The sequence below is a fragment of the Globicephala melas genome, chromosome 8 (assembly GCF_963455315.2).
Source record: "Globicephala melas chromosome 8, mGloMel1.2, whole genome shotgun sequence".
NCBI classification, from domain to species: Eukaryota; Metazoa; Chordata; class Mammalia; order Artiodactyla; family Delphinidae; genus Globicephala; species Globicephala melas.
The window spans coordinates 38,250,253-38,278,179 of NC_083321.1; the positions used below are offsets into that span (position 1 = coordinate 38,250,253).

At 48.3% G+C, this 27,927-nt stretch overlaps 1 protein-coding gene across 8 annotated transcripts in view; it reads left to right on the forward strand.

The window, feature by feature from the left end:
• The window catches only part of ABCC8 (ATP binding cassette subfamily C member 8), a 76,187-nt gene continuing 48,260 nt past the window's right edge, over nt 1-27,927 (forward strand). Inside the window, exons 1-8 of one of the 8 annotated variants that reach the window (XM_060303454.1) lie at nt 1-394; nt 1,683-1,824; nt 6,108-6,229; nt 11,725-11,891; nt 13,554-13,796; nt 14,686-14,874; nt 22,317-22,481; nt 25,838-25,993. In XM_060303454.1, the coding sequence (XP_060159437.1) occupies nt 247-394; nt 1,683-1,824; nt 6,108-6,229; nt 11,725-11,891; nt 13,554-13,796; nt 14,686-14,874; nt 22,317-22,481; nt 25,838-25,993 (1,332 nt within the window). In that variant the 5' untranslated portion in view covers nt 1-246. Of the gene's footprint in view, nt 395-1,682; nt 1,825-6,107; nt 6,230-11,724; nt 11,892-13,553; nt 13,797-14,685; nt 14,875-22,316; nt 22,482-25,837; nt 25,994-27,927 lie in introns of those variants that run through there. The other 7 variants (XM_030831511.2, XR_009564894.1, XM_030831508.2 and 4 more) reach the window with 7 other exon arrangements.

Sequence of the window (27,927 nt, forward strand, 5' to 3'; positions counted from 1 at the left end):
TGCGGGCCGCCACAGCTGGAACTCGGCCCCAGCGCGGCCCGGCGGGTCGGGCTCCCCGCCACCCCTCAGGCCCCGCAGGTAGAGGAGCTGGGCGGGGTGGGAGAGCCGGAGCGCCAACGGGGCGGGGCCTGCGGGGTGGGGGCTGGGGCCTGACGGCCGGGCCGGGCGGCGGAGCTACAGGGGACAGAGCGCGGGAGAAGCGTGCAGCCAGCCGCAGTTGGAGCCCGAGCCCGAGCCCGCGCCGCCATGCCCCTGGCCTTCTGCGGCAGCGAGAACCACTCGGCCGCCTACCGGGTGGACCAGGGCGTCCTCAACAACGGTTGCTTCGTGGACGCGCTCAACGTGGTGCCGCACGTCTTCCTGCTCTTCATCACCTTCCCCATTCTCTTCATCGGTGAGCGCGCGGGGCGACCAGCGGAGGAGGGGAGGACGGTGGTCGGGAGGGAGGAGAAGGAGGCGCTGCGCGCCGCAGCGCTCCGCGTCCCCTTGCAGCCAGGCGACCGCCGCTCGCCTCCCCCTTGGGTTCCCCTGCCCTGTGTTATGCCCCGCGGTGCCGGCGCTCACACACCCGCACAGCCCTCACTCCCGGGGTGTCCCTGAAACCGCACGCACCACAACGGAGGCTCCTGACCCAGGGGACCCCCAAGTTTTGCCACCGCAGGGCCAGAGCTGGGGTGGAGAAAGGGGAAAGCAGGGGTCTCTGTACGCGCTGGATAGGTCGGGAGGGGGTCGGGCTGTAACCTCAGAGGCGCTGTGTAGGGAGCCGGGCCACCCCTCCCCCAAGGCACCCTTCTCGTCAGCCTCAGCTGGGCCCAGGGAGGAGTGCAGCCTGCGCCTCAGAGGCTGGGTGGAGGCCCTGCGAACCCTGTGCTTCCCAGGGGCTGAACCTGACAGTGGTCAGTAGCCTCCGGCAATCCTGGGGTTCCGCTCGCCCTGATCGAGAAGAGGCTCCGCTTCCCCAGCTAACCACACCGCGGCACGCGCGTCTCCGGAGCGCAATTTCTCGGGCTCGGGGCAGAGCCGATCCGACTTAGCAGCGACCCGGACGGAGGCCACCAGCGCCCCTGTTTGAAAGCCCTCCGCAGAGTTGAGCGTCACCGCCCAGACAGTTGTGTGTGCCTCTTTCCTAGGGTCCCCTTTATCTCTCTCCAAGACCTCGAATTTCTCAAGCTAGCTAGCTCTGTCAACTCATAGGGTGTTCCCTGCCTCCCCCAAAACGTGTTAATTTGCTCTAATTAAGAAAAAAGCAAATCTTAAGATTCATATACAGCTTTTGAGAAGAAAGGAAAAATTGCTACAAAATTAAAAAGAGGAAGATGCTGCAGAAGCAAAAAGTTGCTAGTTGTTGACAAAGACAACTAGAAATAGGAAGGAAGCTTATGTTCACATGTGTATCAAAAACTGTACCAGCATTTACACTGTTGCTCTCCACCAAACGTTTATTTACGCGGTTATTTGTCACACAAGAAGTTGGCATATAAAATGGGTGCCTGCACATGTGGGCCTCTGTGGGTCCGGAGTTTCATGCAAGGACATTTAGTTCACGTGTACCAGACTGGGGCATTGTCATGGGGACACACCTCATCCCCACCATGGACCCAATGCCTAAGCACCCTCCTGGGGTTCACGAAACCTCCTCCAGGAGAGCCAGGCTTCCCACCTCTTCCTGTCTCTCCTTGCAGGATGGGGCAGTCAGAGCTCCAAGGTGCACATCCACCACAGCACATGGCTCCACTTCCCTGGGCACAACCTGCGCTGGATCCTGACCTTCATGCTGCTCTTCGTCCTGGTGTGTGAGATCGCGGAGGGCATCCTGTCTGATGGGTGAGTGACTCTCAGAGGACCCAGGAGAGTGGATCTACTCAAGGGTGCTTCCTAAAAGGCCCAGGGAGACCCCAGCTCAGCTGCATTCCATGAGCCAATATCGTTTCATTTGCTAATAAATCCAGCAACTGTTTACCCAACATCTGTGTGCCAGGCTCTCTGTGCCAGGCACTGGACAGTGAGGACCAGGCCCTGCTCTCAGTGCAGCAGGGTGGAGGGGACCCAGACCTGCACACCAAGGCCTGGTGAAATGATCCTAGAGCCTATTAGAGTGGATATGCCCAGCCTCTCCCACAAGCTGCTGGGATTACCTTCTTGGAGGGAAAAAAATCACTCTTGCTTAAGATCTTTCCTTGGTTCCCAGTTGTTTACAAGGTCCTAAGTCCTCAGCCTGGCATCCAGGTTCCTCACAGTCGGCCCTCCCTCTCTCTAGCCTCATTCCTATGGGCTTTCTCCCCATGCCCACCTTGCCTCTGGACCTCACAGCATATTCTTCACACCTCTGCCACAGCATAGGTCATACTGTATGTTAACATCTATATCTGTTTGCAAACTGTCTCCCGCCTAAGTCAGAAAGGCCTCAGAGTTGGAATCTGCATGTTATTCATCTTTGTATGCACAGTGCAAGGCACCTGAGAAAGCTCCACAGACCCTTAGGGACTCCTTAAGAGAATAAATGAAATAACGTCACAAGTAAGTACTATGGGAGGATAAAGGAAGGCAGAGTTGGGCAAGCTTCATGGCTGAGGGGACTTCTGAGCAGGATCTGGAAGGATGACTAGGGTTCTGACAGGCAGAGGAGTTCCAGAGAGGGAGGGCCAGCAGGGAGTCGTGAGAAAGGTACCGTGGGCGAGTGGGGAGTGGTGGGAGGGGAAGCAGGCAGGGTGGGAGTGGTGCAGCAGCGCGGCGGGGCTGAAGCATGAAACACGTGGGAGTGATGGAGGCTGAGATTTGGAAACTGGGGGCATCTGCAGGAAGGCTTCACATGCCAGGCTGAGTGTTTGGGTTGAATTTTCTAGGCAGTTTGGAAGAGAAGAGATGTAATCAGCACAGCACTTTTAGGTGAGAACTTGAGGGCAGGGTGGAAGCAGGGAGAGGCTGGAGGTAGAAGCAGCACTTGGGATTGATTGCAGTAGTCTAGGCGAGAGATAACTGCAGCCAAAAGTGGTGTGTCAGCAGTTGGGGGTGCAGATGAGGAGGACATGAAGCAGCCATCTCACTAAGGAAGAATGGAAGGATCGGCAAGGCTCAGTGACTGCCTGGGTGAAGGGGTGGTGGAGGGTGCTGGACATTTGGCTTGAATATTTGAGGTCCAATCCCTCTGAGCTGGAATCAGACTATGCCCAGATTCCACTCCTGCCAGCCCTGGCTCCTGCAGCTGGATGGCAGGGGGATGGGATCCTCACCCCCACCAACACACACACTGCCTCACCCTCCCACTCCCAATGTCCCTGCATCCTGGCTTCAGCAGTAATCTCTGTGATAACTGCTTGCCTTGGGCCTCCTCCTGGCTATCAAAGCCCTCAGATGAGCAGGACCAGAATGCATACTGCCACATAACTGGCAGGTGACAAGTCCGCCTCCCGCCTTCCATCCCAACACCCCTTCCAAAGCAGCACAGATGCTAGAGATGGGAGGGATGCCTTGTGAGCCCTCCAGCCAGAATATACTCACCCGGCTGTAATGAACAAAACAACAGAGGGGAAAATACCCTTCCTGCAGAGAAGGTAGACCTGGGTCTTTGCTAGCATTTCTGCTATGCCACGCACCAGCTGTGGGACTTGGGACAAGTCACCCAGCCCTTCTGGGTCTCACTTTCTCTACCTGTGAAATGAGCATCATAAGCCCTGCCTTGCCTGCTTCGTAGGGCAGTGGAGGATGAAATTAGAGCATAGACAGGGTGCAGAGTGCAGAGTGGCAGAGCCCTGGGCAGCTAGTATATTCCCAGAATGTGGGAGACTGGATAGAATATGGCTGGGGACTCTGTCCTGCTGGCTGTGCAGCAGGCCCTCCTGTGTGGGGCAGCACCTGGATCCCAAACCTCTCCAGCTCAGTGCAGATCGCCGTCTCCGCCCCAGAGAGCAGGTCAGCTCCTCCATAGGCACTTATCCGGTATTTGCTGGTTTCCATCTGTGGCCTGCACCCCTGGGCAGGGGAGCATGAAGGAGGATGGGAAGGGGAACGGACATGAGGAGAAGCCACAGTCCCTGTCCTGAGTTGGCCGACTTGCCGGAAGTGTACAGGGCAGATGAGAGAGGGGAGCCGTTAAAGCAGTGGCCTTCAAACTGGAGTTTAGTTTAAGGTAAGCCTCATTTAGTGATTAAGTAAGGCATCTAACCTGTAGGGCTTCTTGTCTTCCTTTAAGTATTATTTCTCTGTGATGCTCTGAATTCAGAACAACCAAAGCAGTATAGGTTATTTAGAATTTTTTTTTAAATATAGAATGTTTTCCCAGACCACCATACACTGGAAAAAGCCATATATAAAACTTTTACCTAATTTCTTATCTAAGTCGGTGTATATTATTCAGTAAAGCAGCCAAAATCTATTTAAGTCGTGTCATAAAATACTTATTTCAATTATGGTTATTCACTGTCTTATTTCATCTTATAAAACGTTTATCATTTCTACTTTCTATTGCAAAAAAAATGAACGTACTTAAACTTACGAAATAACATTTTGGATGTCACTTAAAAATGTACGCAGGAGTACAGAGTTTTTCAAAATTATTTCAAGGAGGACAGAGGCAAGCATTTTGAAGACCTCCTGGACAGGGTGTTGGTTGTTTCCAGTGCCCCCACGAGTGACTGCCTTGTACCTCCTGTAACAGTGCGAAGACCTCGCACTGAGACTATCCACTAATCAAGCTTGAAGAACGTCAACGTGTACAGTCTCATTTAACAAGAAATCTGGAGGCCACCTTTTTTAGTTGGTGTGGTGGCTTAGTAATGGCATCAGGAACCCAGCTTCTCCACATCTTTCTATGCCATACTCTGTGTGTCCACCATATCTTCTCTTATGGTTACAAGATGGCTGCCCAGCTCCAGGCATCAACTAGGCAAGGAAAAAGGGGGCATGCTGCCCACAAGCCTCTTCTTTATGCAGGAGATCATCTTCTACAGACATTCCTGACATCTCATTGGCCAGAATTGGGTTGTATGGCCACTCTTAAACCAATCACTGACAAAGAAGTGTGCAATTGCATGGCTGCTTGAACCAATCACCATCCATTCCCTGGGGCTGGGCGCGTTGCTGCTGGAGCAAACTTGTGGTTCTTCTAGCGAGGAAAAAGGGAAACACACTGCCTCTATGCTATATCCTAGTCCCACCAGACCACTTGGGGTCCCAACATGGCTCTCCTCGTGCCCCCCACCTTCTCCGTTGAACTCCTGCTCATCCTTCAAAGTTCAGCCTTGTGCCACCTCCTCTGTGAAGCATTCCCTGCTTGCCCACCCTCCCCTATGTGCTCTCAGCCTTCTGTCCATCTGCAATACCACTTCCCTAGACTGCCTAGTCAGACAGTTAGCTCTGAGCATGGTTGCTTCCTTCCCTACTGTCAGCTTCTCGAGGGCAGGGACTCTTTGCACACTGGATAGAAGGAGCAGCGCAAGCAAGGGCAGCACTGAAGCAGAAGACTGGAGGAGGCCTCCTGGGAATGGAGGGGTTCCTAACCCCTCTTCACTAGAAAGAGCAGGCTGGGCAGTGCTGGAAAAAAAGACTTGAGGCCACATCACCTGTGCCTTTGAGTTTTGCTTTCTATAGAAGGGAGCCTTGGAAGGGCATGACCAGGACCAGGCAAGTCGAGCCTCCTCACCAGTCGTGGAGAAGCTGAGTTCTGGGAGGGAGCTCTGGCTCCCTATGGGGCTTATCACCAGACCAGAGCCCACCTACTGAGGCCTCTGTAGGGGGATAAGCTGGTTCTAAGCCAGAAGCTTTGCAGCTGCGACTGCCAAGGCCAGCTCCCCTATGCCAGATTCTGTAAGTGTGAACCCAGAGAGAGAAGGCCATGAATTTCAAAGCCTGAACACCGAGCTCTCATAGCATCTCTGTGTGAACGCCTGGGCCCCTTAGTTGACAGGTGTGTTTGGGGTCTGGGCTGGGCAGAGCTGCCAGCATATGCTATGGAACGATACGGTTATGTGTGTTCTGGAGTCCCCACTGTGTGCTGGCCCTAAGCACGAGGCCTGGGCTACTCTGTTAGGGTACGACGCAGCTCATCTACATTTTCTCTCTCTCTCTCTCTCTCCCTCTCTCTCTCTCCGTCTCTCTTGCCCTTATCTCAGGGTGACCGAGTCCCGCCATCTCCACTTGTACATGCCGGCCGGGATGGCGTTCATGGCTGCTGTCACCTCTGTGATCTACTATCACAACATTGAGACCTCCAACTTCCCCAAGCTGCTGATTGGTAGGGAAAGGGGAGGAGTGGGAAACGGGGAGGGATAGGTACTTCCATTTGTTCCTTCAGATAATGTTTGCTGAGGACTTACTATGTGCCAGGCACTGTTCTAAGTGCTGGAGGTTCAGAAGTAGAGAAGAGAAATTCTTGCCATCGTGGAGCTTCCAGTCTGGTGGAGGAGACGCACAAGCAAAGACAGTAAACAGACAAACAAACAGATAAGTAGTGATGATGCTATGAAGAACATAGAGCTGGGTAAGGGGTAGAGAGTGAAGGCCGTGTTACTGTCTGTATAGGATGCTCAGAGGAGGTCTCTGGTAAGAGTGAGCATGCAGATATTTGGGGGTAGATGTTTCCATGCAAATGGCGCAGCAGGTGCAAAGGCCTTCCGATAGGAACAAACTTGGCAAAGAGGCTAGTATGGTCGAAGGCAAATGAGCCCAAGGAAGAATGGTAGGAGATGAGGTCAGGGGCCAGGAGAGGAACAAGGAAGACTCCTAGGTTTTGGGCCAGAGTACATGGGTGAACAGCGGTATTAGTAACTGACATGGCAAAGGAGCAGGAGTTGGGGTGTTTAGGCCACAGTTGAGTTTGAAACAGCCAGCTCAAGTGTCAGGCGGTCAGTTAGATAAACAAGTTGGGCGTTCCAGAGGAGGTCTGATAGTCACGGCTTCCTAGGTGGCATCTTGAGCCCAAATGAGGTAACCTGGAGGAAAGAGAAGGGCCCCAGGACCAGAGCCTGTGGTTTGCCAATATTTAGGAGTGTCTGCTTAGACCTTCTGACACCATGTGGCCGGGGTCCCAGTCAGAAACAACAGTGATGGATGTTGACATTTACTGAGTGTGTGCTGTGTGCCAGGCTCAGTGCTAAGCTTCCTCCGTGCATTATCTCACTTAACCCACACACTCTCCCTCTTGTACTCTTGCTATCCCCATTTTACAGATGTGAACACTGAAACTCAGAGAGGTTACAAATAATAACAGGGAACACTCATTTAGCACCTGCTACGTGTCAGGCACGATCCTAAGCATTTTACATATTAACTCATTTAATCCTCACAACTCTGTGAGGTAGGTACCATTATTATTTCCCTTTTATAGATCAGGAGACCGAGGCTCAGAAGTTAAATGGTTTGCACTAGTCTCACCAGCTAGTCAAGGGCCAGAGCCAAGTTTTTGTTTTTGTTTTTGTTTAACATTTATTTATTTATTTGGCTGCACTGGGTCTTAGTTGTGGCATGCGGGATCTTTCATTGCGGCGTGTGGGCTCTTCATTGCGACACGCGGGCTTTTTTCTAGTTGTGGCGGACGGGCTCAGTAGTTGCGGTGCGCGGGCCCTCCAGTTGTGGCGCACGGGCTTAGTTGCCCCACGGCATGTGGGATCTTAGTTCCCTGACCAGGATCGAACCTGCATCCCCTGCATTGGAAGGTGGATTCTTAACCACGGGACCACCAGGGAAGTCCTCAGATTCAGGTTTAGATCCAGGAGTCTGGCACCCAAGGAGGCTCTTAAAAAGGCTGAGACTGTGTGTCTAAGGGTCCTCAGACTGTGCTTAGGCCAGAGGTATAAATCCACAGATCTGCCTCTGTGTGAGGCTCAGTCTGCGTGTCTAAGGCCGGGGCTGTACATCTGACTGTTAGGCTGTGGTCAGACCGTGTGTCATTAAGTCAGACTATGATTTTTAGGAATCATAGCATCTAATTGACATCTGGAGTCTGGAACTCTCTGTGCTAAGCCAGAGACAGTACGGTGTCATGAGTGGGTAGAGAAAGTTTCCCAAGCTGATCACAGGTCTACCTTCCTGTGTAAGGCGGGAGCTGGCTCCATCAGGATCGTCCAGATGATGCCCCCACCCCAGGGTCCCCCAAGTGAGTGTGGTTGGGGGACTAGGGGGCAACAGTTGGAGAGGTGTTAAACACAAGCTTCGGAGAGCCTCCCGCGCCAGCGTCTGAAGCAGCTCCTCATGCACAGAGACCTCTCATTAACCACGAGGCCTGGCTGACCGGTGCCCCTGGAAACACCCTGTCTGGGCATCTGGCGAGTTCATTTTCTCATTCTCCAGAAAGCATAATGTTCTCTCCGCAAAGCACAAATGACCACCCATGGATTGACCAGTCCTTCTCCAAGGAACAAAGACTAACTCCCCCCTTTGGTAGAGCTTTGCTCTCCACAAAGCCAGAAATTCTAGAACAGGGAAAAGGGAAGAGGATGCACCCCAGCTGCAGGACAGCAGGTATTAGGGGAATAGCTGGCCCTTTGAGGAAGCTACTGTCCGGTCACAGGTCTGGAGTCCTGCAGAAAGGTGACCCATGATGCACCCTACATTGTCCCGCGAAGTAACCTTGTTCCTGGACCCAGGTGAGATCAGAAGGTGTTCTGTGAGAATGTCATGTTTGAGCTGAGAACTGAAGGATAGGTAGGAACTAACTGCGAGAAGGGACAGGGGAATGCTTCAGGCAGAAGGAGCAGCATGTGCAAAGGCCCAGAGGCAGAAGATGCAAAGCACATTAGGAAATCTGGGCAAAAAATAGCAGCTGAAGTGCAGAGAGCAGAAGGGAGCTGAACTTTGAAGGTTGGAGTGACAGGTGGGGCAAGACCTTGAAGGCCACACTACAGGCATTATTCTTTATCCCAAGGGCGATGGGAAGTCATTGAGGATTGGGATGTGTGTGTGTATGTGTTTACATATGCATAACATAAAACTTACCATTTTAACCACTTTTAAGTGTACAGTTCAGTGGCACTCAATACATTCACATTGTTGGGTAACTATCACTACCATCATCTCCAAAACTCTTCCATCTTCCCATTAAACAATAACTGCACCCATTAAACAATAACTCCCCTCAACCCCTTGAAACCATCATTCGATAATACTTTCTGTCTCTATGAATCTGTCTACATTAGGCACCTCGTAGTATAAGTGGAATCATACACTACTTTGTCCATTTGTGACTGGTTCATTTAACTTATTATATTCTCAGGTTTCACCCATGTTGTAGCACGTGTCAGAATGTTCTTCCTTTTTCAGGCTGAATGATATTCCATTGTGTGTGTGTGTATACACACACACACACACACACACACACCATATTTTGTTTATCCATTCATCCATCAATGGGCAGTTGGGTTGCTTCCACCTCTTGGCTATTACAAATAATGCTGCTATGAACATGGGTGTGTTGAGATCATATTTGATTAAATGTATTGCTCTACGGAGGCTAGGTTGGAGGAGGGCAAGAGGGGAAGTGGGGAAGCCATGAGAAAGCTCTTAAGGCGGTCCAGGGGAGACATGATGGTGACCTGACCCAGGTGGCCACCCAGATGGACAGAAGTCAATGGATTCAAGGTAATTAGGAGGTAAAATAGAATTTGGTAATAGGTAGGATGTGGGGATGAGGGAGAGGAAAGGGAGGGAAGAAGCAGAGGTGATGGGAATTCAGAGTTTAAAACTCACCAGCAGCCCCTGTGTTTTACCACTTTCTTTCCTTTCTCCTGTTCTCTCGGACATGCACTAAGCTTTTACCGAATGCTGCTGTGTCTGGCAACAGGCTGAGGGCTCAGCACTGTAGGATGGGACTGTGGAAATGACCCCTGGGCTTAGTCCTGGGTCCTCAACTAACTCCCTGTGTGACCTTGGACAAGACACTCTCTGAGCCTCAGTTTCCCCATCTGAACAGGAATAGTAAGTCCCTGCCTAAGGCATAACGTTCTTATAAAGATCAAATCAAACCATATCTGTTACGTGTTAGCGGCAAGACCAATCTGAGACATATTTTAAAGTCTTGGCCTCAGGAGGAACCCTCGCGAAGGTCTAAAGAGGTTCTGGTGCCTGGGATAGAGTCTGTTGGGAGAGTATAGGTGTGGATGCAGGGGAATGTTCCCCCAGCTAGGGGATTCCTTGTGACCTGGAGACCTGACCCAGCTGAGGGACATCATCCCAGTCTTGAGGGCTGGGACCAGAAGCAGATGCTCCTGCCCTCTATCCTAATGCTCTCACTCAGGTGGCATTTGTCCCTCCCCAGTTCAATGTCTCAACCTAGTTCCCAGCCCAGAGCCAGGCTGGGACAGACCCCAGCTTTTGTCCCCAAGAGATGCCCTGGCATTTATGTCCTGGCCCTCCTAGGGATGAAGGCAGGGTGACAGTCTCCTTCCCTCTCTGTGATTCCTCTAGAGAGGAGCTCTAGGCATTTAGACTGACCTTATATCATATATAAGATCATATATATCATATATTGCAGAGCGTATGACTCTAGGGGGTAATTGGGGAAGGACTGCCTATGCTAAAGCACCCCCTAAAGGGGGACTTAGTTACTGCTGTCTTTTGTTGTCACCAGCTGACTGTGGTTTACTGGTGGATTTGGATGGGGGTGGTGGGAATTTACAGGATAGAATCCACAGATGGCTCCTGGTATTTATGGTCCAAGGTCTGAAATCTGGAGATAACAAATATCTTAACAGCTGATATCCAAAGAGCGCCCACTGTGTGCCAGGCTCACTGTGCTAAATGTTCTCCATACATTGCTCATGACGACTCTTGAGGTAGTACTATTATTATTCCCATTTATGGATGAAGAAACTGAAGCCTAGATGGGTTAAATGACTTACCCAAGGTCACATAGCTATTAAGTCAGAGGATCTGTGCCCAGGGGTATCTGGCTGCAGGCCCAGCTCTAACAACTATACACACTGCCTCTCAGGACTGTGACTCATTTTTTTGTATCTCTCACTCCCCAGGCTCCCTGAGGAGCATCATCATGCTGTAGTGGACTCTGGACTTGGGGGCCAGGGACCTAGGCCCTCACCCTCTGTCTGTCACTAACTTGCAGTGAGCTTGGGCATGTCACCTCCTCTCTCTGGGCCTCAGGTTCCTCATCTGTTAAATGAAAAGGCTAGATTGAAGGACGTTTAAGATCTTCCCAGCTTGGGAATTCCGCAAGGAAGCCATTGTAGGGTGGAGCCTACGTGCACAGGCTCTGGCACTAGGCTAGTCCACTTAATGGCTGTGTGACCTTAGATCAGTTACCAAACCTTTCTGAGCCTCGATTCCCTTGTCCGTTAAACTGAGCATGACGGCAGGACTTCCTTCACAAGGCTAATATAAGAAATAAATGAGATAAATATGTTTTAAGTGCTTATTTGGTATGGTGCCTGTAACTTAGTTAAATTCAAGAAATAATTCCACTATTTTTCTTCTTATTTATTGTAAAGGGAAGTTTGGCTGACCACCTTGACTTATAAGATGATTATTATTTTTGAACATGCCTATCATGAATGTTTTAATGTATGCACAGTCGTCTCAAAATTACATGCTCATATATTCACACACACAGACACCCCCTTACTCAGAAATGTGCATACTCACACCCGTAACACTTGCTTGTCCGCACATACACCTCTTCCCTGACACACTTATTTTCTGTCCTCTTCCACACAGTTGCACACACACACACGTGAATATGTGCACACACATCCTCCGTGCTCTCTTGTCTCCCCTCGGCAGCCCTGCTAGTCTACTGGACCTTGGCCTTCATCACCAAGACTATCAAGTTTGTCAAGTTCTACGACCACGCCATCGGCTTCTCGCAGCTGCGCTTCTGCCTCACGGGGCTGCTGGTGATCCTCTACGGGATGCTGCTCCTCGTGGAGGTCAACGTCATCAGGGTGAGGGTAAGCAGGCCGCTCCTGGGCTGCCACCCACCTGAGGACACACCTGGGCCAGGGCGGGGCTTCTGACCCGTGTCCTGCGCCTGGGTGTGGGTCCCCACCCTCTTCTTAGCCAAACCCTAGAAGGAGTCAGCTTCTTTTACCTGCTCCCAAAAGGTGAGTTGAGGCCAGTGGGAAAAGTTTCAGGAGGAACATTCCATCTGGCCCAGCTGCCCTCTACCCCAGGCTCCCAGGGGGAGAGGAAGTGACAGCTGAGGCTGTAGGAGTCTGGGTTTAATCCCATAGAGAGGAAATAAAAGCTTCAGGTAGTGGCTTCTCTGAGTTTGTTTGATTTTTTTTTTCTTTTTGAGGTCGGGGAGGCTTATTTTAATGTATTCATATAGTTACACATGAATGAGTAAATGTGGTAAATGTGGCTGCATACATGTCTTGTTTTTAATCATTTTTGCTTGCCCCTTTCCCTCTCTGAGCGTCATACCCTTCCCTCCCCCAACCTTTATCTTCCCAGGTAACCCAGATTAACAGCCTAGTATGTGTCCTTCCATTCTTTGCTTTTATTAATATAATACCTTTTATTATACCTCTTTTAAATACCTCTTTGCTTTTATTAATATAATTAATATAATGTGTTAAGAATTTCTTCTCAACACATATAAGTATTGTTTTTTTCTTTCAATATTAGTTTTATAAAAATGGGATCATATTATACATAGTTTTTCACAGCTTGCTTTTCTCATCTAACAGATATCCCCTGTGACTCCCTCCAAGTCTGAGATGGTTAATTTCGCTTCCTTAATGGCTGCGTAATATTCCATCGTATGGATGAGCCATGATTTATTCAGCCATTACCCTATTGATGGGCATTCACTTTGTTGCCAACTTTTTACCTTCATAAATAATGGCATATTCAACATTCCTATATCTTTATGTGTTGCTGCTTTTATTTCTATGGGAGAGAATCCAAGGAGTGGAGTTACTGGCTCAAAGGGTCTGTGTATTTTAAATGTTAATTGATGCTGCAGATTACCTTCCGGAAATGCTGTAACCTACCAGCAGTGAATCAGAAAGCGCTTTCCCTTTCTCCAACCAGCAAGGGGGGCTATAGCCATTTCTAATTTGCGCCAGTCTGATGAGCATAAAGTGCTCCTTTGATCTGCATTCTCTGACTCCTCTGCTTTAGTTGGTGATTTGCAGGCTATGGAGGCTTCTATATTCCCTACGTCCACTGACCCTCACATCATCCCCTTTTTAGATGAGGATACACTTTAGATGAGATGTGTCCAAAGACGCCTTGCTAGTAAGCGGAGGAGGCAGGATTCAAACCCAGGTCTGCATGACTCCACATTCTGCAAACCCTACATGAAACACAATGGCATCTTCAGAATTGTAGGAGAAGATGGTATATGGGAGATTCCTGCTCCTCCCCAGCCCAACCCACCCCAGGGGATTCAGAGTGGCCCTCGATGAAGGGTTATGAGTCAGGAGGCCCTGGCACTGGTAGCCAAGAGGAGTTGGGGGGATCCTCTTCCTGGGAATAGGCAAATGATGGCCCCATCTATTAGAGGTCAAGGGTGGGATGTCACAACCCCAGATCTTTGCTGAGGCAGAATGGAGGGTGGTGAGAAGGTGCACTTACCCATCCTCAGTGACCCATGTGCCCCACAGAGATACATCTTCTTCAAGATGCCGAGGGAAGTGAAGCCCCCAGAGGACCTGCAGGACCTGGGGGTGCGCTTCCTGCAGCCCTTCGTGAACCTGCTGTCCAAAGGCACGTACTGGTGGATGAACGCCTTCATCAAGACTGCCCACAAGAAGCCCATTGATCTCCGAGCCATTGGGAAGCTGCCCATTGCCATGAGGGCCCTCACCAACTACCAGCGGCTCTGCGAGGCCTTTGATGCCCAGGAGGTCAGTGGGGGCATGGCCCCACTATCCATTCCCTGCCCTCTGGTTTAGAGTCACAGATGGGGACATCAGAAAGTATCAGGTCAAACCCTTGATGGGACAGTGGGGAAACTGAATCCCAGTGAGAGGAAGAGGCTTGCCCTAAGTCACACAGTGAACCAGGGACAAGTCCAAGACCAAAGACTCATAGGACAGCCACAGCTGGAATGGCCCTCACAGTTTAGCTCGTCTGGTCTAACACTTTCATTGTCCATGTGGGGAAACTGAGGCCCTGAAGGGAGGTACTGATTTCCCATGCCCTGTGCTCTTCCTTTTGGAGCCCAGTGACTGTAAAGGTGGGAATTTTCATCCATTTGGAGAGCAGGGGCATTAGTAGCCTGATCCTTACAATAACTCTATGATTTGAGCTAGGCAGGCATCTTTCCAAATCACTGATGAGGAAACGGAGGCCCTGAGAAAGGCTGTGACCTCCCCAGAGCTGGCCCGTGGCTGGTAGGTAGTAGAGCCGGTTGCCTGACTCCCAGTCCAGTGCTCCTTCGCTGCTTCTGCCCTAGCATCAAGGGGAGACACTGAGGCAGACACAGCGGCACTGGACTGGCATATTTACTCCCTCATTACAGTGCTGTGCTCGCCACATAGTCCCTGACCAGCTCTGTGACCTTGATCCATCATCTGGCCTCAGTTTCCCCACCTGGACCATGTTGGGTCCCCATATGGACCCACACAACCACACACTTGGTGGTTCCATAATTTCTTCCTGGAGTTCACCTTTTTGCAGCAGATGCCACTGGGTTTCCCCAGGCAGCAGGAGCCAGGAGCATCCTGGGAGGCTGGGCCCTGCTGTGAACGGGCCCTCAGCCACTCTGACCTGGCCATGGGTCTCTTTGGACAGCGGAAGGACATGCAAAGCACACAGGGTGCCCGGGCCATCTGGCAGGCCCTCTGCCATGCCTTCGGGAGGCGCCTGGTCCTCAGCAGCACTTTCCGCATCTTGGCTGACCTGCTGGGCTTCGCTGGGCCACTGTGCATCTTTGGAATCGTGGACCACCTTGGGAAGGAGAATCGCGTCTTCCAGCCCAAGGTAGGCCACCGAGGGGTAGAGCAGGCACCCTTTGCAAGGTTTTCACTCACGGGTGAGAAAGGGCAAGAGGCCGAAGTGTGTGAGCTGTGGCTGCAACGGGGCAGCTCCTTATGATGCACAGAGCCCTTAGCAATATCCCCCTATAGGAGATGCTCTGCATCTGGTCAACAGAAATGTTAGAAGGCAAGCTTGTGCCCCTAGAGGATTTATGGCGTCTTGCTCTTTTCACCATACCATAGTCACCATAATACCTCTCTCAGTTACGTCATCATTCGGAAGGTTGCAGGAAGTGCATTTGTTTATCCAGTGTCTAGAGCTTCTATTTGTTAGCTTTTAGTTCATGTCATCTTAACAGACTCGAAATAACTTTTCCGGGATCTATCTTCTTCAGTTTTGTATATGCACAGCACTCAAGGTTCTGCAGGGCCATCTTGGTGGCTGCTGTTGTGGGGAGGAGAGTGGGAAACCTCCGTGTGTAGGGCTTTTTCTCCCTCCACTACAAATTTTATTAAAAGCTGCCCCAGTTTTATTAATATGTTAGACTTTCCCATTAAAATTTCTTTTTTAAAAAGAGTTCCATGTCTTAAAAATACTTGAAGCCCATTGGACTAGATGATATCCAATGGCCTTTCCAGCTCTAAAGATGCTATAGACTGAAATTTGTCGGACAACAGCGACAGAAAAATCTTTCTGGGGTTTAGTTTCCTTCCTTGGGGCAATAACATCCACTCTGGGGGTGAGGGTGGAGTACTTAATTCTTCCATCTGTTTCTTTGCTGCCACTTAGGTTTAGATGGTCACGAAGTGGAAAACTTTTCACCTCTAATAAAATTCAGAGTCTTATTTTCCCAGCAGAACATCATTATAACCTTTTAACCACAAATAGACAGTCCAAAAATGATGCAGGGAATTACTAATTAGGGATCTGACTACTAATTTACGACTCTCCCTTGTGTAATGTTATTCATCTCGTGGGCCCCAAAATTGCAGATACCATTTAATCCTCAGGAGGTTCATATGAGTTTTTTCCAGAGGTATAATTAATCAGCTGAGTACTTTTGGCCGGGAATATGAGACACTCCAAGTCTGTTTGTCTGATTTACTCAGCAAATGATTTTTTTTTTTTTTTTTTCGGTACACGGGCCTCTCACTGCTGTGGCCTCTCCCGTTGCGGAGCACAGGCTCCGGACGCGCAGGCTCAGCGGCCATGCTCATGGGCCCAGCTGCTCTGCGGCATGTGGGATCTTCCTGGACCGGGGCACGAACCCATGTCCCCTGCATCGGCAGACGGACCCCCAACCACTGCACCACCAGGGAAGCCCAGCAAATGATTATTGAACCCTACCATGTGCCAGACCTGGGTTAGGCTGTCAGAGTATAGAGGCAATGGTTACGATGAGGAGATTAACAATAATAACAACCATTTATTGACTGCTTAATACATGCCTGGCTGTGTGCAGAAGTTATCCATTTGCTATCTCATTTAATCCCTAAAACAGCCCTTTAGGGTACGTTTGTTTTGTAACAGTTTTATTGAGATATAATTCACATAACCATACAACTTATAAGGTAGGTATTTTAATTCCCATTCTACAGATGAGGAACTTGAGGCTCAAAGAGGTTAAGTAACTTTCCCTAGGGGCTCTCAGCTAGTTAGTGACAGAGTCAGGATTTGAAACCAAGTCTCTTTCACTCCATAGTCTGGGCATTTACAATCATGATGCTAAATTGATTATTATTATCAAGCCATCACCGCTGGCTCCAAGGATTGTGAAACCCAATGGAGGAGAGAGAAATCTAAATAAAATATTTTTATACCATGTGTTAAATACTACTACTCGGAAGTAGATACAAGGAACTAAGGGAAGAAGGAGTGACTAACTCAGCCAGTGATCATGACAGCTTCGTAGAGGAGAGGGTATTTGAATGGGACCTTGACAGATGCATAGGAGTTGGCTAGGCTAAGATGGGTAGATTTCTTGTTCAATCAAGAATGTGAGGACTATTAACTTTGAAATAAATTTTATGAAAATTTTACTGTGCTTCACAATTTTTATGCTTTTAGAAAATGCTTAAATAATGTATCAATTTCTTAAAAAAGAAACTTGAGAAAGCCTAAAAAAAAAAAAACTTTGAAGACCTTTTGCTTATTTAGACTTCAGTGGCTTTTGAGCCGCTGAACTTTATTTGGCCTCAAAAGAGGGGGAAAGAGACTGCTTCTCTTGTCCGCAGGAGTGTCACCTTCAGGTTCAGTCTGACCTTAGGTGACCCCTAAATACTCCATATTGATAAAACTGCAGCAGCATGGAGCCAATTGTTAATATTAGGGGGAAGTGACACCAGCCAGAGCCCTTATCAGCTTGTCCACATTGTCTTCTCCTTCCTATATTTCTCAAAACTCTTATGCCAGTCTCCTAAGAACTCTGACGGCGGATGTGTCAAAGAGATGGTGAGAACAACACTTAGAATATTAGTTCATCTGAATGTTAGCTTTGCCTTCTCTTTTCTCTTTGTTTATACACAAACCCTGGGATTTGCTGCCCTCTCATTGGAACGCTCTTGTCTCAGTTACTTGTTGGCACATAAATCACCGAGACAGATGGCACTGCCTCAGTGGCAGCAGGCCTTATCAAATTTAATATTTGTTCCCTGCAGCCCAAATACAATCAGCAAATTACAGACATAGAAACGAGAGTTGAAAGTAAATATAGTCTCCAGCGTCAGCAACAAAGAGTCCTCAATCGTGTGGTTGCTTGGGATATGGCTTAATTCTCATTTGGGCTTCTGGGCCCAGAAAGTGGGGGAAAGGGGTCATTTATTAAAGTTACTTCGGGGCTTCCTTGGTGGTGCAGTGGTTGAGAGTCCGCCTGCCGATACAGGGGACATGGGTTCGTGCCCCGGTCCGGGAAGATCCCACATGCCGCGGAGTGGCTGGGCCCGTGAGCCATGGCCGCTGAGCCTGCGCATCTGGAGCCTGTGCTCCGCAATGGGAGAGGCCACAACAGTGAGAGGCCCGCGTACCGCAAAAAAGAAAAAAAAAAAAAGTTACTTGGTTCACTCCACTGCCTCCCGGCAGGCAGCTCTAACCCAGAGAGACAGGTGCTATTCTGGTCTTTTTGAACAAAGAAGGAAGCTCTCTAGCTACACGTCACAATGTTTAACAACCCTCTCAGTGAGAAAGCCCTTCTTTCTGCTCAGCCTGAATCCATCCTGCTGCAGTCAGCACAGCCAGGCACCCATTGTTTACTTTATTATCAGTGGCTGCCCTGTCCTCTCTTCCCTTGCCAGGATACTCACAGTTGGCAAGAATCATACCGCCCTTGGCATCTTCAAGGACAAGCATTTCTTATCTCTTCTTTTATTGTTGGAAGTGTCATATAGCTTGCTAGATCTTTGACACTCCTGTCCCCCTGCCACTCCCCAAGGAAAGCTGGGACCCAGGCTGTGCACAGCCCACAATAGATCTCTTTCCAGCCCCCTCTCTCACCCAACCCCCTCCAACAATCTGTCACCTGCCATGAATGCCTCCGATCTGTCAGGCGGGCAAGGATTTATAAAGAACTGCTGGCATCTGAAACCTGCCAGCACTGCTCTAGGCTGTGAGCTGAGTAGAGAAAAAAAGAATAGTCTGGGTTTGATCTCAGGGCCAAAGCTTCAAATGGCCTCTAAACCTCAGTGGGAGTGATGTGTAGGTTAGTGAGTGTGTGTTGTTTCTGAATGAGTTCTCCTGAGACCTGCTTATGAGTATATGCGTATGTTCCTTCTGTTTGTCCCTGTGTCTCTTGGTATGTCTCTTTCTGTGTATACCTGTGTCCCCATTTGGTCGCCTATATTTGTGGCTATCACTGTGGGTACTTTGAGAACTTATATGCATTTCTGTGACTTTGTGATGTCAGCGTGTGGGTTGGTCTCTTTACGACAATGCCCATGAGCTGCTCTGGTCTGGTGTGCGTCACTAACCCCATCTCAGCTGCCAAGATGCATCTCCAATGTCACCTCCTCCAGGAAGCCTTCCTCTTGTTGAATTAGTTGCTCCTCTTCTGTGCTCCCATAATATCCTATGCTTGCACCATCAAAGCACCCCTTTTCTTTTTCCTCAACTTGACCCTGAGTCTCCTAAGACAGGACCTGCATTGTCTGACCTCTATGTGCCCAGCTCCGTGCCTGACACCCAGGAGGCACAGAAGAAATTATTCTTCAATGAATAATGCAGATGTTACTGTTACTGCTTACACTTACTAAAAAAATTTGCTACCTACATTGTTACATTGGATTCTCATAACAACTCTCTGAAGTAGAAACCCTTAATGGCCTCATTTTACAGGTAAGGAAACTGAAGCTCAGAGAGGTTGAGGAACTTACTAAGGACACAGTAGCTAACCTAATGAGTCAGAATTCAAACTCAGATATGGCTAACCTCAAAGTCTAAGCTCTAAACCACGATGTCAAATGGTTGTGGATGGATGGCTGGGTGCCTTGGTCTGTGAGTGGTCAAAGACAGTTCTCAGTGTTTTTACCCAGGGCCTCCCAGAACTGGGACCTACAAGCAATTCACTTTATGGCCCTTGCCAAAATTGGAAGCAAGATCCCAAGTGTCCCCCTCTCCTTTAAGCTCCAGAGAACAAGGGAAAGGAGGCTTTCCAGTCATACCTCTGGCCAGGCAGGGGCAACGGGAATCAGACCTGTAGAGTCCTGGGTGCTAGGCCTACCTCTGCAACAAACTCCCTCTGCGCTCTTCAACAGTCACTTACATTCTGCAGGCCTCTGTTGGCTTGACTGTAAAATGGGGAAATGTATAGCTTCTATAAAGAGTAGATGGGGGATGAAGATCATATGCATTGATTAATTTAAAATATATTTATTGAGCGCTACTGGGGAAACCCCTGGAAACAAACACAATTTCCTCCCTGAGAGCTTGTGAAAATGTGAGACAAGGACATCTGATCTTCCAAAGCATTTACCACCCGCCAAATGTCAAGTTGTAAGTCCTTGGCCTTTTCTCTCCAGTCTTCAAGGTGCTGGGCAATGCCGGTGCTCTCACAGCCATTTGAAGCTTCCCAGGGCCTGCCTTCCTTGGGCAGCATCCTAGCCCTCTTTGGCTAGTCTAGAACCCACTTCTTCATCAAAATGTAGCCATTCTGGCCTCTATCTCTTTTATGCTGTCTCTTTGAAGAGAGATCAAATAATGACCCAATCAATGACTTATACCTGCAAGCAGATTGTCATTTTAACAGGTCACAAAATTCTTGATCCAAATAAATATTATTTCTGACCCTAGGGTGTGTGTGTTGTTAGGGGAAGGGGTCAAGGCTTTGCCTTTAGATCTGAAAAATGAGAATTTGTGAAAAATGTACAAATACGGATGAGTGCATTTAATAAATAGCGCCCATAGCCTAACCAATGAGATCGGTTGATTTTTCTAGCCCTCATTCCCCAGCGTATGTGCTTTCTGATCATTGTGACACAGTGAATGAGCGCCATTCCATGCTGCTCGAGAGCTTTCGTGGTAACTGGGGTTCTTGGTGGCATAGCGTTCCCATGAGTCTCCTGATATACTTACCCATTCCCTGTGGTTAGATATTTACATGGATTTTTGCACTCTCCCCCTGCTATAATCCAGAGATAGTACATCTTTGCACATACAGCTCTTTCCTTATGTTAAATTATTTCCTTTGGGATAAACCCCCATGATGTGCTTTGTGGCTTTATGGACTCTATTCTCCAGAGCTGGGTCTCTACAGAGGCTGGTAGAACAGAAGAATTCCAAGGCATGTTAAACAGGACCAGGTTTTTCCCAAGCCCGGATGACTACATTTTTGACCCAGAACCATGCAGGTGGGCATCTTTCAGTCCCCCACAAGTCACAAGCTTGTAGCTGACAGCAGGAGACTCAAGGTCAAAAGACTGGATGAGACTTAAGTAGTGGATCTACGGTAGTGATTTTGGCATCATACAGGTTCATGTTCACGTGTTGTTTTCCTTTATCAGCATGTGACCTTGGGCCAGCCACTTAACCATGCTGAAACTCCATTTCCTCATGTGTAAAACTGGGCTAATAATGGTACTCTTCTCATTACGTATTGTGAGCATCGCACCTGGTAAATATTGTATCCTGCCCCTTGCTTCCCTGTAAGTTCAGGTTCTTAAGCCATGTGGCCTAGTTTCAAGGTCCATTTTGCTGCTTCCAGCCATCCCCACCCTCTCACTTCTCCCTTCTCCCTTTTCCTGTTGTACTTGGACAAATGAGACAGAGTCAGGGGCTTCAGGTGTCAGTAGGACCCCCTTCTAAGAGACCTCACTTCTCCCTATATCTGCTTCCTTGCTGTCCCCAAAAGGGAGAGACCCCATGCCACAGAGGAAGGGCCATACAGTTGTAGCCAGGACCGGCTCCATGGAGCTGTGAGAGCTGGTTAAAGGGGCCTGTTGAACCAAGAGACAAGATCTTCTCTACCATCAGAAAGGCCTGTATCCAGGATGTAGGAATTTCTGACTCTAGGAACAGGACTCCGCTTAGAATCCTGACCCTTTCAGCCTGCTCTGGTGTGGACATGCCATCAGGCTCCTTCTCAGCACTTTGTTCCCACCACTCTTTATCCCGCAGCAGCAGTTCCCACACCCTTCCAAATCACTTGCAAAGTTCAGGGCAGGGTCTCCGGAAGGGGAGAGCTATGTCTTCATGGAAACACTGATGTGGCCCTGCTGGGGAGCGATGGACTTAATCAAGATCAAAGTTTTCCCAGGAGCTGTTGATGATGAATTTAGAAACACATGCTGTTGTTCCCTGGCATCTTTAGCAATGAAGTCAAAGTGTTTGGGTTTTTTTTCCCCCACTGCGTATCATCTGAGATCTTGCTGGAGGTGCAGGAAGCCTTACATTTAAAAGGAGGTCCCAGGAGCCCACAAGGCTGGGACGCTTGGGTCTGAAATAGTCAATTATAGGCAATGAGTTCCCATCTCTCGCCTGGGAGCACTACTGCCATGTTTTCTGCTGGTCTTTCTCCCCAGAAGTTTCTATAGTGCACGCTGTTGGTGAACGTGGGACAAGGCCTCAGCTGATTCAGTTTTTGTAGCAGAGAACACACGTCGTGGGACCTGTTCTAGCAGTTCTACTTTCGGCTGCTCTGTGATTTGCTCTATTTATTCTTGTCCTGTTCAGAGTGAGCTCCCCTGGCCTGGTGGCCAAAAAGCTGAGAGTCATATTTATGGGCATGAGGTTAGAGCTGGGCCACATTCTGTTCACCTAAGTTTATTGATGGAAAGAGTATAGGCAACCCTCCCTATAGTTAGGAGAATGCTAGTCTGATTTTTCACTCATAAACAGTTGCCCAAGGCTTGCAAGCATGGAGGGTCCTATAATAATGGCCTCTATGGCCCAGTAACAGGTACCAATGGCAGTCATTTTGCTGGCCACGACTGCCACCTCTGAATTTCTCTTTCCAACAGACACAATTTCTCGGGGTTTACTTTGTCTCATCCCAAGAGTTCCTTGCTAATGCCTACGTCTTAGCCGTGCTTCTGTTCCTTGCCCTCCTACTGCAAAGGACATTTCTGCAAGCATCCTACTATGTCGCCATTGAAACTGGAATTAACTTGAGAGGAGCAATACAGGTACTTGAATGATTATTCTTTTCACTTCACAATAAGAACTGCATTATTTGTCCTCACGGACACTCAAGAATGATTCTGCTGTGAATTTATTTTCTTGTTACCCTTTAACAGTGTTTTGAAACAATAACCATTGCCAAGGCAGTGTGACATAGTGGAGAGTGCCTTGGGCTGGTCTTGGGAAATGTAGTAGTTCTAGCCCTAGTTCTACCTTGGACTAGATCTGAGATGTCAACTGCTCAGCCTTGAATGGGACAGACATCACTAATCAGTCACAGCACTTTTTCCTGCTGAGTGCAAGTGCAGCCCAAGAATCCTTCTATAAACATTGTTCCAGGGCTCTGTTACCAGACAGTCTTCTTTGGTTACAAAGAAGCATGTCTGACATACCAAGACTAGATAGACTGTAAGATCTATTTGAACTCTTAAATCTTGGGTCGTGATGAGAGAGACGTACCCGGCCTGGTAAGTCCCTGGGTCTAGGTTCTTGTTCCTGTCTGCTGTGGTTTCCTTCTCAGAGTCGGTTGAAAGGATGGTCAAGGTCAGGAAGGATTCAGGGCCCCATTAGGCAAGGTGGTGATGAGCCCCAGTGTTTTTTGTTTTTTGTTTTTTGTGGTACACGGGCCTCTCACTGTTGTGGCCTCTCCCATTGCAGAGCACAGGCTCCAGATGCACAGGCTCAGCGGCCATGGCTCACAGGCCCAGCTGCTCCACGGCATGTGGGATCTTCCCGGACCGGGGCACGAACCCATGTCCCCTGCATCGGCAGGCGGACTCTCAACCACTGTGCCACCAGGGAAGCCCCAAGCCCCAGTGTTTTCATTAGAATTTTGGTTCCACTGTTGGCATGGAGAGACCCAGTGTGATAGTGGTTTAAATAGGATAAAAGTTTGTTTTGCACATTTAGTCAGGGCTGATGCGGCAGCTATACAATCATCAGAGACCTTGGCTCCTTCTGTAATGTTGCTTTGCCAGCCTTCTTACATGACTTTGTCTCATGGTTTAATGTGACTACTGAAATTGCCACTATTGTGTCTACATTTAAACCGACAAGAAGAAAGATGGGACAATAGGAAGGCCTAATGTCTTTTCAAATCATGATGCGGAAGTTGCACAGATCCTCTCCCATCCCACTGGGGAGAAATTGGCCACATGGCTATACCTAGAGAGGCTAGAAAGTGTGGTCTTTATTCTTTTTCTTTTCTTTCTTTTTTTTTTTTTTTTGGCCACACCACACGGCACGTGGGATCTTAGTTTCCCAACCAGGGATCAAACCTATGCCCCCTGCAGTAGAAGTGTGGAGTCCTAACCACTGGACCATCAGGGAAGTCCCTGGTCTCTATTCTTGACAGCCATATATGCCCTGCTAGAAGTTCTTCTTACAGAAAGAAGAGAATGGATAGTGGGGGACAGCTGGCAGATTCTGCCATACCCAGCAATTCCCATGAAGTCAGTAGAACACTAGGAAATTGTGACTAAATCCCAAAGCCAGCTCATTCTTCAGAAATGTTTCTCAGAATCATGAACATTGATTGGTCCTCTGGGAGCCAGGATCAGAGGCATTGCAGAAAAGGAACTGAGAAGAGAAGGGTATAGCCTGGGCTGGAGACTGTGTCTGGGTCCAAACTCTGGTTATCTTGGTATAGTCCATGTGAGTGGCGCCCCCTGGAGTTGTATAGTGCACAGCTTGTGAAGCTGTCCATCTCCAGTGGTTTTTCATTTCCTCATGAATGTCATCAAGTGAGAATGGTAGAAAGATCCCAGGAAAATCTAAGACCCTCTAAGACTCATAGGGGTTCAGATCTAGGAGAACCAAGCTATTGCTAGTTCAGAAAACCTCTCTAAAATCCCAAACTCTGTCCAGACCCCTCCAGTGACAGGCAGGCATGTATCACCACAAACAGCAGCCAATTTCATAGTCAAGCAGTTTTGTAATTAAATCTACTTTCTATTTCTGTCATAAATCACACACTAGCCCAATATTTTCCAATTATACTAAAAAAGCCAAATATGGTTTTTTAATGTATTAGCATGTAATCATTTTTATTAAACTGTCTGAATCTTTTGCACGAATTCATTATGTCCCCAAAAGAAAATGCTGGCATTTATTATGGGAGCAAATTAGAGAAAAACTTCTTCCTTTCCGAGATTTACAGAAATCTCTAGATAAGGGTTTATGTCTTCATGAGTTTGAGAACAACGACAGTTCTTGCATGAAAAGTTATGAAGCAAGATTCCTGCATTATATATAATTTTTGACATATACCAGGTTTCGGTCATGTAATTCTCTATATCCTGGTCTTAATAATGCTTTATTTGATAGTTTACTGTATGTTCCTACTTCACTGAAACTAGATTTATTATTATTCTTTAAAGACTGATTGCACATAACTTAGGATGAGCATAGATCTGTCAAAAAATGTCATTGCCATTATATTAAACCTTACCCATGGTATATATAAACTCGTAAAAGACAGAACAGGTTCATGCTTTAAGCAGACCTGACCCATGAAAAAGCCTGGGTTTACACAAAAGATGAATTAAGGGCTGGGAATCCACCTTGCAACAGAATGCACAGTAGAATTTCATTCAAGAGCAGGCATCCCTAAAGGGAATGCATTTTTCCTTGTTTAAGGGCACGGAGCCTGACAATTGCCATCTTTCTGGGAGGCACAGTCACCGTGCACATAGAGCTTTTAGGTTCGGAGTTCACAGGGAGCCATTGCCATGGCTGCTCCCCATCTACCCTGGGGAAGTAGAACAAGGTCCTTGGGGTGGCCAGACTCCGGAAGGTGCTGGGGCTGATCGACACAAGCATTTGTCTCACATAAGACCTTCCCAGGCTGAATCCTTGTTTTATTTAAAGGCTCAATTAAGACAGGACTTGGCCCCAGAGCATACCCCCTTTCCCGGGTGAAGAAGCCGCATTAAAACAGATGGCTGCCACCCTTCGTCATTTTTATGGCTCTAAAGTTGTGTTCTCCACGGACCTCCGGTAAATCAAGAATACAACTGGACGTGAAAATCTGCTTTTAAGATTTAAAAGCTAATTAAGTCCTGTCTCCAAGGGAAAGGCCTTGCTTGCTGGGGAAGTAGCTTGCCATGCTAGCACAGATTCCTCACGCGAATGCTGCCTCTCTGACTTGCTTGAACTATAGTCAATGCCCTTTACCTCTCTGAGCCTTAGTTACTCCATTTGTAAAACTGGAACAATCATGCAGTGCCCTTTACAGAGCTGCTCTGGGGCTCCATGGGGGAATGTCTGAGAAGCCCCTGGCACTTTAGAGACACATGGCATCTGGGGTGGTGATTAGGATGTTGATGATGACAAATGTGAAACACTCTGCTCTTATTTCCAGACCAAAATTTACAATAAAATTATGCACCTGTCCACCTCCAACCTATCCATGGGGGAAATGACTGCCGGGCAGATCTGTAACCTGGTAGCCATCGACACCAACCAGCTCATGTGGTTTTTCTTCTTGTGCCCAAACCTCTGGGCTATGCCAGTACAGGTAAGGGATGTGTGCTTTGTTGGGGATTGGGGGACACAAAACCAGAATCCGCTGGTACATGCCCAGTGGCCAGAAGCTCACCATCTTCCATTCCTTGTTTGCCTGCACCTTCTATCCCCTTGGGGTCTCCATGGAGTGTATGCCTGGGTGTCTATACTGTCTTATACTCTGCAAGTGGTCTAGCCATCTCTCTTGATGATCAGAGAAGGCAGTGTCACTAAGACTTTTAAAATGTAGCCAACCTTAAAAAATATGTATAGAATAATCATGTGTGGAACACTTTCACAGACATTAGAAGTTATGTTATAGCAGAGTACTTAATTACGTTGAAAAGTGTTCACGATGTATTTTTTTTTTGACGATGTATTTTTAAGCAAAAAGAGTAAGTTAAAAATAGTATTCACAGTGTGCTTCCTGCTAAATTGGAATATACACATGTATATATTTGTACAGATTCACACAGGAAAAAAAAGAACTGAAAGTCCTTGTGGTGGGATTACAAGCGATTTTTATTTTGTTTATGCGTTTCTAAATTCTCCAATAAACCCGTGTTAATTTTGGAAATCTAAAACATGGCATTTCCTAAAGCCAGGCAACTTTTGGGACTGGCTCTGGAGGAGGCACATTCTCCCCCAACAGTAGAATGAGAATCCCCGGCACGGTTTACCTGACTCCTGGCCTCATCTGCTCCATCTCCCATCTGGAGCTCTTCCGCCACAGAGTCTGTGATTCCTGCCGTGTGCCTGAAGATGCATCTTCACTCTGGTGCTCAGGCCAGAAACTGAAATCCAAGATCCACTCCCAGAGGGCCTGCAGGCTTCACAGGGGATGCCTGGTATAGCAGAAAGTGTCTGGACTTGGGTGAGGCAGGCTGATTCACGTCCTTAACCTATCTGAGCCTCGGTTTCCTCATCTGGGAAAAGAGGATGATTCCTACCCTCTGGAGGTGTTCTGATGATTCAATTAGATAATGTAAGCAAAGCACCAAGCACAGTGCCTGGCATAGAGTGGTCACTAAGTAAACATCACAGCCCTCTAACTTGCTCACTTTGATGTAAGAACTTTACCAATCCAGAATCCATTGCTTCTTGGGATGTAGATTCCATAAACCTTAATCTAAAGTGATGTATATTGGTCTTCCTTACCTGTAAAGTTTATATGTAAGAGACACTAAAGAAAAACAGAAGGAGAGGCTTGCATAGGGAGGCAGCTAGACAAGATTGGATGTAGGGCAGGAAATCTGATGGTCCTTTTTACGGGAACAGCCATATACACCATTCCCTGTTACCACTGACCAACACCCAGATCCCTGTGCCCCCCTCCACTCTGCCAAGATGGATCAGTGACTACAGAAACTATAGAAGGGCCTGGAGGGCTCATCTAATAGTCACAGCCTTTCATCGTTTCTCTTGTGTTTCCTTGAACAACCCGTTTTGGAAGATTTTGTCCACCAGACCTGCTGCATTGTTATGGTTACTATTATTTTACTTTTTAAATTTTATTTATTTATTTTTATTTTTATTTTTTTGGCTGCATTGCGTCTTCATTGCTGCGCGTGGGCTTTCTCTAGTTGCGGTGAGCAGGGGCTACTCTTCGTTGCTGTGTGCTGGTCTTCTCATTGCGGTGGCTTCTCTTGTTGCAGAGCACGGGCTCTAGGCGCACGGGCTTCAGTAGTTGCGGTGCATGGGCTTCAGTAGTTGCGGTGCATGGGCTTCAGTAGTTGCGGCACACGGGCTCAGTAGCTGTGGCTCGCGGGCTCTAGAGCGCAGGCTCAGTAGTTGTGGCGCACGGGCTTAGTTGCTCCGTGGCATGTGGGATCTTCCCGGACCAGGGCTCGAACCCATGTCCCCTGCATTGGCAGGCGGATTCTTAACCACTGCGCCACCAGGGAAGTCCCTGGTTACTATCATTAATAGTGTTTGTTGCACATGTAC